The sequence below is a fragment of the Phocoena sinus genome, chromosome 8, assembly GCF_008692025.1.
Source record: "Phocoena sinus isolate mPhoSin1 chromosome 8, mPhoSin1.pri, whole genome shotgun sequence".
Taxonomy (NCBI): Eukaryota; Metazoa; Chordata; class Mammalia; order Artiodactyla; family Phocoenidae; genus Phocoena; species Phocoena sinus.
In genome coordinates, this window is record NC_045770.1 from 26,406,759 (window position 1) to 26,425,300 (window position 18,542).

Below are 18,542 nucleotides of genomic sequence, written 5' to 3' on the forward strand. Positions count from 1 at the left end.
TATTTTTTCAGTCCCTTTCTTTTTCTCTTCTTCTTCTGGAACCCCTGTAATTCAAATGTTGGTGCATTTAATGTTGTCCCAGAGGTCTCTGAGACTGTCCTCAGTTCTTTTCATTCCTTTTCTTTATTCTGCTCTGCAGTAGTTATTTCCACTATTTTATCTTCCAGGTCACTTATCTGTTCTTTTGCCTCAGTTATTCTGCTAATGATCCCTTCTAGAGTATTTTTAATTTCATTTATTGTGTTGGTCATCATTGCTTGTTTCATCTTTAGTTCTTCTATGTCCTTGTTAAATGTTTCTTGCATTTTCTCTATTCTATTGCCAAGATTTTGGATCATCTTTACTATCATTATTCTGAATTCTTTTTCAGGTAGACTGCCTATTTCCTCTTCATTTGTTAGGTCTGGTGGGTTTTTATCTTGCTCCTTCATCTGCTGTTTTTCTGTTTTCTCATTTTGCTTATCTTACTGTGTTTGGGGTCTCCTTTTTGCAGGCTGCAGGTTCGTAGTTCCCATTGTTTTTGGTGTCTGTCCCCAGTGGCTCAAGTTGGTTCAGTGGGTTGTGTAGGCTTCCTGCTGGAGGGGACTAGTGCCTGTGTTCTGGTGGATGAGGCTGGATCTTGTCTTTCTGGTGGGCAGGTCCACGGCTGGTGGCATGTTTTGGGGTGTTTGTGGACTTATTATGATTTTAGTCAGCCTCTCTGCTAATGGGTGGGGTTGTGTTCCTGTCCTGCTAGTTGTCTGGCATAGGGTTTCCAGCACTGTAGCTTGCTGGTCATTGAGTGAAGCTGGGTGTTGGTGTTGAGATGGTGATCCCTGGGAGATTTTTGCCGTTTGATATTACATGGAGCTGGGAGGTCTCTTGTGGACCAGTGTCCTTAAGTTGGTTCTTCCACCTCAGAGGCACAGCACTGACTCCTGGCTGCAGCACCGAGAGCCTGTCATCCACATGGCTTTTTTATGAGGAGAAATTCTGCAGAATCATTTCAGAAACTGAGGGAGGAAAGTGAATAAAGACAAAAAAGACCCTTTTCCTGCAATCCCTGGACTCTTGGTATGAAGACACTAGGACAACATTCAATATTTCTACTTTTTAAAGCACTTCCTTTCAAAAGCAAAGAATTTGTTTCATTTAATGTCATCACTTGAAACTTTTTGGTGGTAAATTTAACTTTCCTAACAGAACCAGTTATGAAAATTGAGAGCCTATGAAATCATGAGATTCCTCTTGGCATAAAAATTCATATTTCTTCTAGAGTATTAATTTTCCAGGTGTGAGATACAATACTCAGGTAAGTGGAAAATTCTTTGGAGGATTTGTTGTAATAAATAACGGATTCTTGATTATGTCCACGCTAGCATTTTAGGTCTACAACAGATACAATGCTAAGTAAGATACTGCCCCTGCCTTCAGGGAGCCCTGGGAAAGTAAAGCAAGTAGAGAAGTACAAAGATTATGAGGCAAAATGTGGTATGTTGTAAGAAAGAAAAAAAAGCTTGGTCTTAAATGAAATAAAGAAAAGGCTCCTGAAATGGATTTAAATTGTTCAAGGAGAAGGCAAGGAGGAGATTGCGGCAGGGTGGATGGGTGGGTGGTGGTGAGGACACAGAAGAATTAAAACAAATATAAATACAAGAGGGTTGGAGATATTTAAAGAATATCAGATAGCAGGTTGTGATTTAGCTGCAATGTGGAGTGTATATAGGGAAACGACGGCCAAAAATGAAGAAGGATGAAGCAAAATAATGGAAGAGGAACCCAGTTAGGAGGCTACTGCATTAGTCTAAGTTGGATGTAAACAGTGCCCACACTAAGCGTTTTCAGAGGGGAGCATGTCACTGTTAATTAGAGGGTTTGGTATAACAAGGGGAGGAGGAGGGGAACTTAAAATGGGTCTGGGCTTTCTTAATCCTGGATGACTGGATGGTGGTACCATCAAAAAAAGTAAAGTTAGAAAAAGAAAATAAGTTGAAGGGCAATTATTATTTTGACTTATCTGCAGAATTTGTGGTGCCTGTGTAGTGTTCAAGGAGAAGTACATAGCAGTGAGAAATAGGAGTCTGAAGAGTGAAAGAAACTGAGTTAAAGATTTGGTAGTCATATGCAGAAAGGTAGTGTGCTTGAAACTGCTAATTGTGAGAGTGGATTCATGAAAACAGTAGATGCCTGGGAAAATGTCTATAATTAGAAGGTAGCAATGAAATGTACTTCTTAAATGTAAGAGTTTTAGGGTTCAATCCGTTGTCTTCTTTTCTATACACTTCTAGATGGTTTCACAGACTACCTTCCACTAACAGCTCTCGTTTAATGACAAGCCTATTCTTTCCTTAAAGCTCTCAGCTTCTATTTCATAGCTAAACTCTCATCTTGAATGTTATTCAAAACACTAAGCAGAATTTTTAAAAAATCCTCATTTGCTTTATAATTTTCATTTCATATTCTTCTTTTGAGTCTCCAAGTAAATAAACACTCCTTTTTCTCCCAGGATGCAGAATTTTACCATATGTCCTATGATGGCATTGTCCTTTAGTTCTGCTTAAATGAGGATAGTATCCTTAGCCTTCTGCACCATTAATTTGTGTGCCAATAGATACCTTCCATATCCACACGTGCAGTCTAGACCCTATTTCTGGTATCCTGCAGGCATTCTTTTAATGCTGCCTGCAGGAACAGGACTATTTTTTCTGCTTAGCTTATCAGTTCTCACACGAGGAAGAGAATCTATGAGTCTGAAGTGGTTCAGTTATTCACTGGCTATATGCATTAATTAATGAAAACTACAGTCTCTGACATGTACTATTTCTAGGTATTTGTCCCATCTCCAACCCAGGTAACAGTACTTTCTAAAATACCTTTAAAGGTACTTTCTAAAATACCCTGTGTGCTTACATTTAGTCATCAAATACTTATGGAGAAAAACCCAAGCCATGGGGCCAATCATGTTTGGCTATGACTCTGTTTCAGGAAGTTGTGTCTACACAGTACAGAAAGGAGGAGAAGAGCAAGATGGCTACAGAGTTGTCCTGTGCAGAGGTTTCATTTGGAGTTACCCATGAAAAGTAGGGAAGGGTTGAAACTTCTTCCTACCTTGTTTTCAGTTTACTAAAGCAGCTGGACTCTACAGAGTAGGAACAGAAGGCAATTTATTCTCTCTCACCATTTCCCTTTAAACAAGTTCTGACAATTCATTTTTCTCTTTCCCTGTATGAAATCTTGATCAGATCTCATAAATGACATTTCTGGTCATCGAATTTTCTCTGAAAAATGTGTGACCCAAATTAAATTTTATTCTAATTTCATAAGAAATTCTTCCTCCCACTATCCTAGCTCAAACCTAATTCAGGGTTGGAAGTCTCCAATAGGGAAAGGAATTGATTTCCTCTCTTCCTAACTACAGATGCTCCCTCATTCACTATGCTGCCACCTCTAGTTCTTCTAGTGTGGGTGAATTTAGTGTGTATGAGTGAGAAAGGAAAAGACTGAACGAAAGGGAGGAAAGGACAGTGAAGATCATTCACGCCACGGTTGTACACTGAAATCATAGCCCTTCCTCAGCTGCATACCTAAAGACTGGCTCTTTATCTTGTGGGGGTACTTGGAGATGCCCAGACAGGAACCTCCCGTCTGTTTCTTGACTCTAGGTATGCCTCCCCTGGCTCTACGGTTCATCATTCTCCCCTCAAACCCTGGCTTCTGGCTATCCATACCACCAGATTCATTCTGTTAAGTTCACTCTCCCCTTCCAGGCCTGTTTATAGTATAAAAATAATCCACACTTAAATATATGCATCTAACATATATTATTTTTATATTTCTCTAACTGGTACACTGAATGGGCAAAACACCCAGGTACATTCAGTAAAGAATTTAATTTTTCTTCCATAGATGTCTTCAAATATGCCCTGCTGGATCTCCCTTCCCACCTTCTGAACAAGCCCTTAGACAAACCCCATAGCTCTTCAGTCACTTTCAGCTTAAAAAAAAATCCCATTTCAATTCTTAGAACACATTCTTCTCCTTGGCCTCACCTTGCTCTTCTGCTCTGGTTTCCTTAAGGTAAGGTGGCAGAGAGGAAAGGGATGGAGGAAACAGGCAAAGTAATGATCAATGCTGTTGTAATCTAGTTTTTAGAACTCTGGGTCATATCAAATATCCAAATGCTGGCTTAGTGAGCATCTGAGGAATTTTCAGAGAACTACTTCCAGTTCCTTTGTCCCATACCACTGCCTGGAACTAGCAGTGCATTTAACGGCTGACTTCTTGTAATTCTTACCCTCATCAATTAATACACAGTAGAATGCACAATGCCTCTTTTTGGAATTCCTCTTGGGTAGGGTCCTTTCAAGACACTTCAGGCCCATTTTCCACAGCATCTATTTGGTCCACAGGAACTCAGACATCTTTGTCACCCAAAACGTTTAAGCACAGCTGGCCCAATCACTGACTCTTCCCTCCTCACCCTGCTACTAGGCCTACTCCATCTGGCACCACAAAAGATTTCCCCATGAATGAAATGGCTGACGTTTGCCCCTTTCAGCATGAATTATTTTTTTAAAAAAATGTATTAAAAAATACAGTATCCTAATATAATATTTTTTTAAATTCATAGAATCCCTACCTTACATGGTATGTTAGCAGTTTTGACACAACTCTCTTTCTCAAGATACTTTCTGCCCTTGGATGCTCCTAACACTACTTTCGTATTTTACTTCTTACCATTTTGGTCATTCTTTCTAATTCTCCTCCCCACTCCACCTTTAAAAAGTATTCTCAGGACTCTGTCCTTGGTCTTTCTCAATTCTACCTTAGGTAATCTCATTGCCGCAACTGTAAATCCCATGGCTTCAACTACCATCCACGTGTTAATGATTATGAAGTTTTCCCTTTAGCCCAGCCTTTCATTCTATTCGCCTGCTTGACAACTTCACTTAGATGTTTTTATGGTATCTCAAACTTAAATCCCACTTGTTCTCTAGTATTCAGTTATCTCAACAGATGGTCATATAAGTCACAGAACTGATCATAACATCTTTATCACCTCACTTCCTTAACCTCCATATACCATCATAGACAGAACATGATTTTAAAATACAATTCTGATCTTACCACTCTCTATTTAAACCTTGTTAAATTCTCTTGAGAAAATTAGTAAACACCTTCTATTTTATCCATTCATCATGAATTCTTTATTCTGGATACTGACTTTCTCTGTACACAATTCTGATGACTATGGGAACAACCACATTATAATACAATCCATTTGCTGGGCTCTGGACACTTGATACAAATTGTAACACACTTCCTTGGCTACAATGATTGGTCAAGAGATAAGCACCTAACACCCAACCTAAGCCTTTCTCCAGGGCTTATAGGGCTTGAACAGAAAGGGAGTTCACCAATCTCTGAGGGTTTTTAAACTACAAATTGTTACACATAAGGGTGGTAGGCAGTCATGTTTCCTGCCACACAGACCAGATAAAGTTAAGAAAGCTGGTGTACAGAATGAGAAATGTGGGTGGGAGAAAACTAAAGCCAGGAAGGCAAAAGTAAAAGATAAAAAGAGTTCTGAGTTTTCCAGTCCCTAAGTCTAGCCAATTCTGAAACCTGGTTATATGAATTACTCTAGTAACCTACAATAATGTCTTTTTGGCTAAAATGAATTTGTGTTAGGTTTTTCTCACTAGCAACCAAGAATTGCTAGTGACAAAAACTAAATAAAGAAAGAGACCAAAATATTAACCAGCCCATAATGCCCTACATGATATCATCAGCCTAACATAGCATCTCTCTCAAATCCCCTCAACACAGTACACTGGAAAAATGGCATCCTTTAGTTGTTCATACACACAAAGCTGTTTTATTCCAGGGCCTCTTTTCCCTTCTCTTTTACTTAATGCAATATGACTTATCTTTCAAGTATCAGCTTAAATGTTATTGTGCTCAGAGTATCCCTGACTTTACCTTCAGAGCACACAGACTGGATTCCAAATGTGTCTAGTTTCAATGACTAGCCTCCCCAAGTTAAGCGTACGCTCACATGCACAAAATAAGAAAATGCTTATAGTTATAGCAATTCTGATAAATTCCTTACCTCAAATGCCCATTCTTTTTCTTCTTCCCCATCCAGAAACAAACGTGTTTCTTTATAAACTTGGCCTATATCCAGGTTTAATGGGGATATATCAAATTCAAGCCGCTGCAATTCAAATCCTAATCCAACACCTATTGCTTTTATGAAGCTTTCTTTCAGTGCCTAAGATACAGACAGACATTTTGTCTTAGAGCTTTAGTAAATTGTTCATAAAATCTACTGTCCCCAAAACATATGGATTTTTTATTTCTTTACTACTTTACAGCTATAAGCTATTTATTTTTACCCTTATAGTAGCATGGAAACAAACCAGTTGTGAGAACTTAAGACAAATCATTTAAGCTCCCTTTGCCTCCATTCTCTCATGTATAACATGTAATAATAGTAGTACCTTACTAGTGGGGTTGTTATGATAATTAACTAACTTATGAAGGGCTTACAATAATGTTTTCTGGCACATAATAAATATTATATGTTAAATAAGGTCTCATGTGTATGAGATCCTTTAAGACAGAAAACCTTATTTATAAATACTGATAAACTGTCTTGTTTTTAGCTTTAAGAGTATCTTCTAGTTGAGCATTAAATATATGTTAAATTTTCTTAAATGTCTTTAGAATATAATAATGTGTACATAAAAATCATGACGTTCCCAAGTAATGACTTATTTACTTCAAACACTGTATGAACTACAGGTTTACCACAGGACTTTTGCTCCTGTTTTTAGCAAAGATAATGGAATCAACACAGGGGCTTACTCTCAAAACTAGAAAGAAATTATACCCAATTCCTATAAAACATATCCAGCTGAGTCCATTCATCCTTAAAGCTTCTGATTGTTTCCCATTCTTTGTTGGTAAACTTTCTTTTCATAATATGAAAAAATTCTGGAATTGAACCACGACCTGTCAATTGAGGAAACAGAGAATTACCAAAATTATTAGACAGCGCATAAAAGAAAACTATAGTCCAACTTTACTTTTGAATACAGTCACAATAATCCTAAACAAAATATCAGCAAATCAAAATAAGTTGAGAGAAGGGTAGCTTAATAGAACAGTGAAATTCTGTGAATTATTAAATAATTAAGGAGAAAAAAACATATGGTTATATATAGATGCTCACCAAAAATTTGATAAAATTTAGCAGCCAAGCTATTATAAATCTTAAATAACTAGGGGAAATTTCCTATATATGAGAGAATATCAGAAATCCAAAACAAGTACTCTTAAAATAGAGCAATAGTATGCTGGGGTTTAAAATTTTTCTTTGCCATTTCACAGGAAAATCAGGGAACAATTTCTTTACTATAATTTTGGGGGAACTGGTAGAAAGCTAAGGAGTGTTCTTTTATCCTAAGTTATTAACATGACTGGAAAGTTAATATACACTTCCTTCCTTCACAATAACTGTTTTTAAACATGTTTTCTAATATGACGTTTCCAAATAAAAACAGATTTTAATTTCTGTTCTATTGGCTAATTTTTAAAAAAATCTCAAGTATATCCTTAGCTCCACTGTTCCATAGACAATAAAATTTTACATAGCATCCTAAAAATAAATAGAACTCAAAGGATCTGATTCCCAGAACTAAGAGCTAAGACACAAATTAAAATATATGGTATGTCTTTCATATTATATTTTTTCAAAATATTATAATTATGTGTTTGTCTATCTTTACTACTGAACAGAAACCTTCTACCATCATTCATTTACTTATTCTACAAGTATGTAGAATATGTACAAATACTATACCAATATGAACTGACCTAATGGTTAAAAACAAATCAGTCATGGTTCTTAGCCTCACACAATTACAGCCTAATTGGTCAATCAGAAAGTCTGGCAACAAGGTAGGTGAATCACAAATGTTTACTATATGAATAAATGTACATTAACTATTATGTGGTAAATTACTCCTAAATGCTCTATTGCCCTGTATCCTTAGTTCATGATTGCATTACTTCCAGTAAGCCTCTTGAAAGTAGTCCCTCTGCAGATTCTGTTAACATAGCTTGTCTACTCCACAACTCCCATTTCTAAAATACTCAACTCCAAAATCTGACATTCCCAACTGGCTGCAACCATAGCATGTCTGGAAAGAAGAAATATGTCAATTCCCCTACTTAATGCTTTACTGGCATTTAACAACTAACTAACCCCATGAGAATTCAACATTTAGAACGACAACTATATCATTCACTCTAAAAATACCCAAGTGCTCGGATGCCAGGAATATCATGATAACCAAAACAGACATGGGTCCTTATGTTCATAGAGAGTTTAAAGTTTCTCCTACAGTAACCAAGTACCTTTTCCATAGTTACCTCAAGGGTAGAAAATATTAAAAACAAGCTCTCCCACAAAATTGTCTACAACTCCCCCACCATCCCTACTTCAAAATGGTCAAAACAGTCTCTTCTTGTTTACCTAGGAAATATTTCTAATGACATTCCAGTGATAATGTGGTTCTTCACTTCACTTCTTCACTTCCTTGTTTGTTTTCAAGTTCAACAGACTCATTTAATTAATCTGTCTACTCTTTAGTCCTCTACTATTCGTAAGAAAGATAACTTTACAATCCATTTTTATTAATCAACTAATGTTTATTGTTTGTATCTGTTCATATTAATGTTAAAAGGCTATTATTTCCTAAAAGCCCTGCAAAGCTGTAAAGTCATTTCATGCAACAGCACTGAAATATTAAACTGGGACCTTAGGAGTCCCAGGGCAGGGCAGGAGATTCTTACCCTTTTGGGTCTATGAACCCCCTTTTATAGTCTGGTGTTTATTCCTCAAGCCCCTTAAATAAAGACTGTCTTATTAAAATGCAATGCATCACTAGTACATACTGGCTTGACAGATAAAACACTAAAGAAAGTAAAGAAGGCAAGCTTGCAAAAGTTATAAAAGTAAATCCGGAGATTTTAAACACTGGGAGCACTATACCTACATAAATTGTAAACTGTTTCCTCTTGAATAGATTCGGGTACAAATAGTGTAAATAATAACAATGAGAAGAACAGCTACCTTGGATTTTGGAAGACAGCATTATATATTTTGAGTGGAATTGTAGTTTTAACAGAATACTATCCAAAAAGCCTAAAATTTAAAAAGATATGCCTGTTGTTATCTATAGTGTCATTATGTTTGTTGGTTTCTTCAAGTTATAATTCCATAACCTTCAAGAAACTCCCTGATTTTTACCTAAATATGATGGGGCAATCGAGGAAAAAAATTAAATATTCACACTAATAAAAAAAAACTCATTTAACATAAAAAGCAATCTAGCACAACCACTGGAAAAGAATCATAACTGATCATGTACAGCTTAAAAATATCCGATATGAGTGTGTTTTCATATACTTTTTTTTTTTTTTTTTTTTTTTTTTATTTTTTTGCGGTACACGGGCCTCTCACTGTTGTGGCCCCTCCCGTTGCGGAGCACAGGCTCCGGACGCGCAGGCTCAGCGGCCATGGCTCACGGGCCCAGCCGCTCCGCGGCACGTGGGATCCTCCCGGACCGGGGCACGAACCCGTGTCCCCTGCATCGGCAGGCGGACTCTCAACCACTGCGCCACCAGGGAAGCCCTTCATATACTTTTGAGAGCATCATATCCCACAAAATGAGATTGACAGCAACAGAAAATGACTTTGTAAATATTCAGCCAAAGACAACAGCGCCACATTGTGGCATTATGGTGAAAATACACAGTGAATGAGTACTCTGTTAAGGACTTAGTTTATCTAGGAAATTGGAATTAAAAAAAAATCAGTAGGAAATACCAGAATAGTACGTTTGCCCCTCAAACTAGCTGAGACAGCACAATTATTATACACATAAGTTGGCAGAGCCTCCTAATAATACCAACACATATTCATGTCTATTACAATATTCGATTTAATAGACATATAAGAACTTAAGTTAAAAGAAGATAAAGATAAAATAACTGAAAAACTTACATAGAACCACTAACCAGGTTTAGAAAAGCCAGATCCCTCATCTTATAGCTTAATCTTTAGGGAAAGCAGCACTAGATACTAACTAAGTGTTCTGCAATGATCAACTAACCAAGGTCACAGAGCAACTAGAAAGTTTATTAAACAGAGTAGTAACCTACAACAAGATAATTTATAGAGTTGAGCCTTGAACAAGGCGGGTTTGAACTGTGAGGGTCCATGTCTTCCGAAACTCACGCCCACACAGAAACTAAAAATGTGACCTTATTTGGAAATACAGTCTTTGCAGGTGCAATCAAATTAGGATGGATTAAGGTGGGTCCTATATCCAATGACTGGTGTCCTTATAAGGAGAAACATTTAGACACGAAGAGAGAATACAGGGAAAAAGGCAACATAACAATGAAGGTAGAAAGTAAAGTGATACAGCTACAACTCAAGGAATGCCAAAGATTGCCAGGACACTAGGAAGAAGCAAAGAAGAATTCTTCCCTGGAATCTACAGAGGTAACATGGCCCTGTCAACACTTTGACTTCTGGCCTTCAGAACTGTCAGAGAATAAATTTCTGTTTTTTTAAGACACCAAGTTTTTGGTACTTTGTTAGGAGCCCTAGGAAACTAATACATTCATGCACACAATTTAATTCATTTATACAGACACACTCATATACTCTTCGCTTTAGTGTTATACCCCTGTAGTCAAATGTTCAAATCCTGGCTCTAACACTTCTTTACTATTATTTATTTAACTTCACTATGGCTGTTTCTTAAGCTATTAAATAGGGAAAAAAAGCTGGGTAGTTTAAGAGATAAACATATAAAGGGCCTGGAGCTATTAAGCACCAAATAAATGTTAGCTCTAAGGCTATTGTGGTAGTTGTTTTATATATATATCCTCTTTTGTGAAATGTTTTATCAAGTCTTTGTCCATTCATTAGGTAAGTCTTTTTTTTTTAATGTATTTTTTAAAAATTAATTTATTATTTATTTTTGGCTGTGTTGGGTCTTCGTTGCTACGCGTCGGCTTTCTCTAGTTGACGTGCGCGGGCTTCTCACTGCAGTGGCTTCTCTTGTTGCGGAGCACAGGCTTCAGTAGTTGTGGCATGTGGGCTCTAGAGCACAGGCTCAGTAGTTGTGGCGCACGGGCTTAGTTGCTCCGTGGCATGTGGGATCTTCCTGGACCAGGGCTCGAACCCATGTTCCCTGCATTGGCAGGCGGATTTTTAACCACTGTGCCCATTAGGTGAGTCTTAAGTGGCTTTTCTATCAATACTTACAAGTATTTTAAATATTAACAATATTAACCTCTGTCTGTCTTATTTGCCCCAGTTTGCGAGAAGAGATTTAATATAAAATCAATTACATATGCTAACTTTGCCCATTCTTCTTATCTTTCTAAGTTTAAAAGGCATCCTTCTTTCAGAAACCTGGCCAAATATACAATTCTATTGTGTTCTAGTAATTGTTATTAAAATTTAATTCTAATTAATTCTGTTGTACACTGTGTAACAAGGATCTAATGGCTTTCAGACAATTTTACTCATGAAAAAAAAAGTTGATGGGTTACAATCTTGCTTTTTGTTGGCTCTATAAATTACATCTAATATAGTGTTTCCCAAACGCTAATAGGTCCAACAATCACCTGAGAAATTGTCTGAATATAGAATCCTTGGTTGTATCTAAGAAATTCTAGTTGAAGAGGTCTGGGAGGGTTTCAATGAACCTGCATTTTTTCAAGGAACCTGCATTTTTAACAGGCATCCTGGCTGATTTTAATATCTTGACCACCATTTCAGAAACACCATTCTATACATATAACAGTAATAACTATCACAACAACCTTAGAGCTAACATTTACTTATTAAGTACTTAATAATTCCAGGCACTTTACATGTTTATTCCCAATCTAGCCAATGCTAGTGGTGGTATGACTGTTGAGCCATCAGTATGTAAAACATATACACACAAGTTTTAGGGGAATTAAAGATTTAAATGTTAAAAAAAAAAAGTGTAATTTTAGAACAAAATCTAGGAGACTCTATAACCTACAGTTGGAGTAAATCTTTTACCAACTTATTTTTTTTTTTAAATGAGACAGAGTTCAGAATTTATCAAGGAAAAGTTAGATATATTAATTAAATAAAAGACAAAATTCATATGGCAAAAAATACAACCAAATTCAAAAGATAAACAAAAGATAAACAAAAAAAAAAAGATAAACAAATAGAGTGGGGAAATAGTTGTAACAGATTTGGTCTATGAAGTGTCAATATCCATAATACATAAAGAGCTTTTATACATGGATTAGAAAAGATTAATAAGCAGTTCACAGAAGAGCAAATTCAAGTAGCTAACAAGCTACCCTAGTGATTAGAGTAATGCACCATTTAATAAATAATCTTTAACCGCTGAATTGAAATATTATGTATAAATACTGGGCACTAACTCTTAACCCTCCTAGCTGTCTATACTTTTGCTAACACCACACTCTTTTGTTTCCAATGCCTAATATAAAAAATTGTAAGGCAAGTTCCCTCTCAGTAAACTTTGTATACTCTTCTTAGACATCAGTTCCTTCACAAAAACTTTAAATTCATTTAACCCAGTTCCATGGAATTTTTCAGATTTTGTACTTGCAAATCCTTAAACACGTATCAATAAAATCTAGTATTGAGAGGTCATATATTATAGAATGCAGTGTCTAAAAATATAGGCTTTGAGGTATGGGTTCAAATCCATGATATTCTACTTTTCAGCTTAGTTGCCTTGGGCAAATGTCTTAACCTACTCCATAAAATAACAATAACTTACAATTTAGACTTAAGAGGGTGAAATAAGATAATGCATAGAAGGCATTTAACACAGAGAAGTTGCTCAGTAAATACTAGTTCTATGTTGTGATCCCACTCAAATCCTCTGCACAGTGGAAAAGACCCATCCTGTAACTTGGAAAGGGGGAAAACTACCTGCCAGTAAAGACCTGGTTTTCCAGCAAGTTCAGAGCACAAAGAGAAGTGTGACTTATTTAAGCTGCTTGCTGGCTGTAAATCTCCAAGTTAAAAAAAAAGAAAAAAACAACATTTTGCACATCCTGCAAAATGCAGATCCAAAAAGAATGTAGATCAGCTTAGAATGTAGATCACAAACAATAGTGGAATACAGATCTTCCTTGACTTACGATAAGGTTACGTCCCGATAAACGCATTGTTAAGTTGAAAATAGTTTAGGTCAAAAATGCATTTAATACCCCTAACCTATGGAACATCACAGCTTAGGCTAGCTTACTTTAAATGTGCTCAGAGCACTTACATTAGCCTACAGATGGGCAAAATCATCTAACACAAAGACTATTTTATAATAAAGTGTTGAATACCTCATGAAATGTACTGAATACTGTACTGAAAGTGAAAAACAGAATGGTTGTACTAGTTGTTTTACCCTCGTGATTGTGTGGCTGACTGGGAGCTATGGCTCACTGCTGCTGCCCAGCATTATGAGTATGGAATGGCATATGGCTAGCACAGGAAAATGTCAAAATTCAAAATTCAAAGTATGGCTTCTACTGAATTGCTTTTAAACCATCATAAAGTTGAAAAATTTTAAGTTGGACACTATAGACTGTAGCAGCAACAAAGTTGGAAACCGAATCTGATGGATGCAAATGCAGGAGAGAAGAAGCTAGGGAGATAAATGCAGGATGAGGAAGAAGACTCGAAGGAAGAACTATTTTTAATCACACCTCACTGATGAGAACAGTTTATATTCCAACTAGAATCTGATATGAATATCATTTTTCACTGTAGTTGCATACCCACTTTTTAATTTTTCAACAAATTTTAGGAATATTTTATGTGAAATTGAGAACTATTATTTGTACATTCAATAAATATTTACTGAGCACCTGCTATGTGCTAGACACCCTGCTAAGTACTAGGTATACTGTAGCAAAAACAAAACAAGCATAGCTCCTGAACTTATTTAATGAAGGAGAACAGATAATAATCAAATAACTAAGTTATAATTACAAATGAGAAAGCCCATGAAGGAAAACAAGATCAGGTGGTCAGGAAAGTCCCTTCTGAGGAGGTACTGGTACTGGCTACTTCTCATCCTTCATGTCTAAGGTACTCACGAAAGAGTGGGGAGAAGAACAGGCAGAGCGATCAGCTTTTCTGAAATGACCTGAACAGGAAAAAGTCTACTACATTCAAGGTAATAAAAGATGAGTATGGACAGAAAATAGTGAGCAGAGAGCAGCTAAAAATGCAAATGGAGAGATAAATGAGAATAAGATGATAAAATCATGTTAAAGGGACTGAATTTTATTATGAACCAACCTAAAAGTTTTAAGAAAATTGCTTTAAGGAAAATTTTAAAGACCACTCTAACTCTGTACCAAGAATGTACTGAGAGAGAACAGAAGTGAAGAGGGGGAACCAAACAGGAAGCTATTAAAATAGTGCTATAAATAGTATGGTGGAAAGAGACAACAAATAGGCTCTACCATAGCTACCATATAATATCACCACTTACTTTATACTTACTGTACATAATTTACATAACAACTGTTCAAGAGGAGTAGTTCTATGATACAGTCATTTCAAAGTTATTAAATTAGTATTAAATCTCAAAATATTGAGTCCTTTTGTCCTGCCAATTAATATCCAGCAAAGTTTGTAACAAAAATGTGAACTTGAAAGTATAAACCTGTGGGGAAAAATATTTTCAGTCTTTTCCCAAATTTTAATAATTTTTATACTGTATCTCTTATCTTGCCTTGTAAACATGGGAACCAAACTGAACAATTCATACTTTTATACTTTATACAATCCTTACTTTTATACTTCTAACTGCTAACTGCAAAAGCCTTTAGTGGTAGATAAAAATTAGAAAATGAAGGAAAAACAACCAATATTTCTCAATTGGGTACAGCAAATTATAAAGATGACCCACAAAACACCTCACCCCACCCCTGACCACAGGGCTGGGATTGTATTGCACTGGCAATTTATCTATACTAGGGCCCCCAATATCTTATAATCCCTCTTCTCTGGATATCCATTAAACAATTATTTACTGAGTGCCAAGTATGCACCAGTTACTTCTGTATAAGTTTCCTCTCTCCATTAAGTAGAGAATAATGTGGTGGTTACAATAGGGTCCTTCTAGCATCTGGCTAGAAGGGAGAAACCCAAAACTTCTTACATCCATCAATATATTCTCTCCTGCCCTGCCATAGCAGCAATGGGAGAACTGGGAGATGGCGGGAAATGATCTGCACCTAGCAGAAATGTCTAATGTGATAAGGAAAGACTCCACAAGTTCCTACATGATGTTTACCTGCAGACAAAATGGGAGTAATAGAACTGAGTCTTACAATATACTCACGATGCCCCCAAAGTCTAACTCCATCTTGAGAGTTGATAATCTAATAACAATGCCCGAAACAAAGTACAATACTTCCCTTGCTCCTATACTGTTTTACCCTCCACCATTTAGCAACTCTTGGAAACTTTCCCTGCTCAATTTCCTCACTTACTCTGATAAGCAGAACATTTCAAATGAATCACCAGTGAAGTAAACCAGTGTCTACTTTCCTGAGAAATGATGCTGTGTCCATTAATCTTTCAGACACTAGTGACACAGTAACAATACTAATGGCAACTGGAAAACAGCTCTTCCCCAATGCATTACTGGATATATCAACAGCTTTTTGGCAATGAAACAGCCAAATAGGAAAAGGCCTGGATACTGTGATTAGTCAAACAAGAGCAATGAAAAAAGACGGTGGATAAAAAAAGTCTAATAAAATATAATTAACAGAATCTTCACTTTTTGCTCAATTACCTTCCTATCATTTATTAAGTTTCAATTAGTACTTACTTGTTTATCTGGTGTTGACCATAAGCCAACATTGCCCATTAAGCCAACTGTAATTAAATCTGTGTCTCACAGGCATAATTTCTAAGCAGATATCAAATCAACCTGATGAGCCAACCATTACTGTGTAATTGTACTGACTGCATTCTAAGGAGCAATGGTCTCTCCAATAATTTCTGATTTTTAGGGAAAGGTCACATAAGGACCACAGAAAGCTATGAAGTTTATGGGCTCATTTGCATGCTCACTCTGAATCCTCTGTAACAGTGGTTCGTTGATAAGGTTCACAATAAGCCTTCTATGACCCTGCCAAAAACCAGATCCTCTCTCAGAAAAATGTACCTGTGCATACAAAATGTAGCAAACAATTTCAGGAGGTTAAAAAAAAAATGACTTGATGCTTATCCAGGGTCAAGAACCCCTGCTATCATTAGTATAGCCTCCTTCTGAACAAAGTTAAGAATAGAGGTTTAATAGATTTATGAGCAGGTCAGAGAAAAAGCTGTTGGTGGGAAAATTCAAAGTAAAGACACTGACAATAAAGATGAGAGAGGAGATTCACAGCAATACTCTGAGGCCTAACTACTGCAGCACAAAGTGCTTATTCATTCATTTGACAAATATTTATTGCACATTATTTTGAACTAGGTAGGGTGCCAGACGTGATAGCAGATATAGCTACTATCAGAAGTAGCTAACATAGTTCCTGCTCTCATACAGCTTGTAAGGACCAGTGGGAAGAAAATCAACATCCTGAAAAATAATTATAAAATGAAATATATAATCAGAGTGAAGGAAATATACTTTATGAGAGCCTAGAACAAAAGAACCTGGCTTAGATTGAAGGTCCACAAAGGATTCCCTAAAGTAAGACTAAAGTTAAAGCTAACCAGTAAATAAGTTACCTATGCAGAAATGGGGGTGGGAGATAAAGTTATTACAAATATTCCATTCCAAGGGAAACATAAGCAAAGATCCTGTGGTAGACACAGTGTGGAGATTAGGGAACTGCACTATGAAATTAGGAAAATGTTGGTTCTCTTATTTTAACAGCTTTCTTCTTATCCTGTTACTTATCTTCTGATAAAAATGATAGTATGCTGTGTCCCACCCACTCCATAATATACGTAAGGCACTTAGGAAAATGCCATGGCACACAGTAAGTGCACACTAATGTTAGTGATGATGAAAGTTATAGAGTAGCTGAGAGAACTTGTGTTCTAGTAAAATTACCTAGGTATAGTCAACACCACAATAAATGTTAGCAGTTCCTACAGCCACCAATTACAAATTTCTAAGGCAAAATATAAACAACTTAAAATATTTTAATAATTGCTTGCTCTTCATTTCCATTTATATAAATGTGCTACAATGGCTATATTTAGATACAGTACAAATACATGTTATCTCTACTTAAGGACTACAATATACTTTACCACTGAGATTATTATTTTTTAAATAAACCAACAACTAATTGGTTAATTCTGGGAAAGACTTAAATGAAACCAAGTTCTTACAATACATATAATTACTATTTTTTTAATAGAATGATACTCAAAATTGACTCCCTGTTGAGTTCAATTTGATTGAACATCTATTACTTAAATAAAAAATATTGAGCTATGGAAAAACTGTTCTTTAGAAAATTTAACAGTCTTTGAGAAGTTTCAAATTTAGTCTTACTTAACAAGCTGAGGTATAATTCAAAAAGAAAACCTTTGTTTTCACTTTGCCTCTAGGCAAAGTATTATATGAATCCCCAGTAAGGAAGGATCTTTTATGTAGAAGTCTGTTAACATTCAAGAAAATATATAGTAAACAAAGGATGTTGGGGCCCTCAAGCCAACAGCCACCCCCAACTGTGTACCCTGAGGGGATTCAGGATGGAGAAAAGCAGGATACTGGCCCTAGACAGTTAAGGTGCATATCAAACGAATAATTTCAGTAAGCCCAAACTCTTGCATCTTCCCATACATAGAAAAGCGCTAAATTCATTAATGAAATGTCTGGTTTTCTTTAATTAACAGTAATCTTTTTATATTCTGACTACTGGGTTTTTGTTGCGAAAAACTCCTATGTATCCTGGTTCCTCCCTTATCTCTTTGGAGCAGTCTCTCAGAGCTATTTGAGAGGCTGCTTCCCGGACTTGAGTCCTCAGAAAGTCTGCAGAATAATTCTCAAGTTTTGGGTTGTGCATTTTTTTCAGTCGACAATACCCTGCTCTCTCAGATATACTACCCTTGAGTATGAGCACATTTTTCCTAAACTTAAATATCTACATCTCCTTGTCTGATATTATTCAACAGGTAAGAACTAAGAGAAGACACTTAATAACTCTTGTACTACAAAAATGCAACATTACCTGGAAAACTAGTCTTCATTATATCAATTCCAACTTGTAGCTCAGACTCCGCAGCAAGTACAGCATAGTCTCCTTGATGAGAGATGTTAAAGTTGAAATTGGGGTAAGGATTCAATGAGTCTTTCGCAAGGACTGGTTTTCCTTTTGCAGTTCTTTGCAGACGAATATTATTCCAAGGTATATTCAATTTCTCTGCAACTAATTTCCTCATCATCAGACGACCAGCCTGTTAATAAAACATTTGTTAA

At 36.3% G+C, this 18,542-nt stretch overlaps 1 protein-coding gene across 1 annotated transcript in view; it reads right to left on the reverse strand.

Annotated features, from left to right (window-relative positions):
* Nucleotides 1-18,542, reverse strand: part of AASDHPPT (aminoadipate-semialdehyde dehydrogenase-phosphopantetheinyl transferase) — a 31,341-nt gene that overhangs the window by 10,592 nt on the left and 2,207 nt on the right. Inside the window, exons 2-4 of the mRNA XM_032640720.1 lie at nucleotides 18,295-18,520; nucleotides 6,875-6,996; nucleotides 6,092-6,253 (exon numbers count right to left, since the gene is read on the reverse strand). Coding sequence (XP_032496611.1) covers nucleotides 6,092-6,253; nucleotides 6,875-6,996; nucleotides 18,295-18,520 — 510 coding nt within the window. The remainder of the gene's footprint in view (nucleotides 1-6,091; nucleotides 6,254-6,874; nucleotides 6,997-18,294; nucleotides 18,521-18,542) is intronic.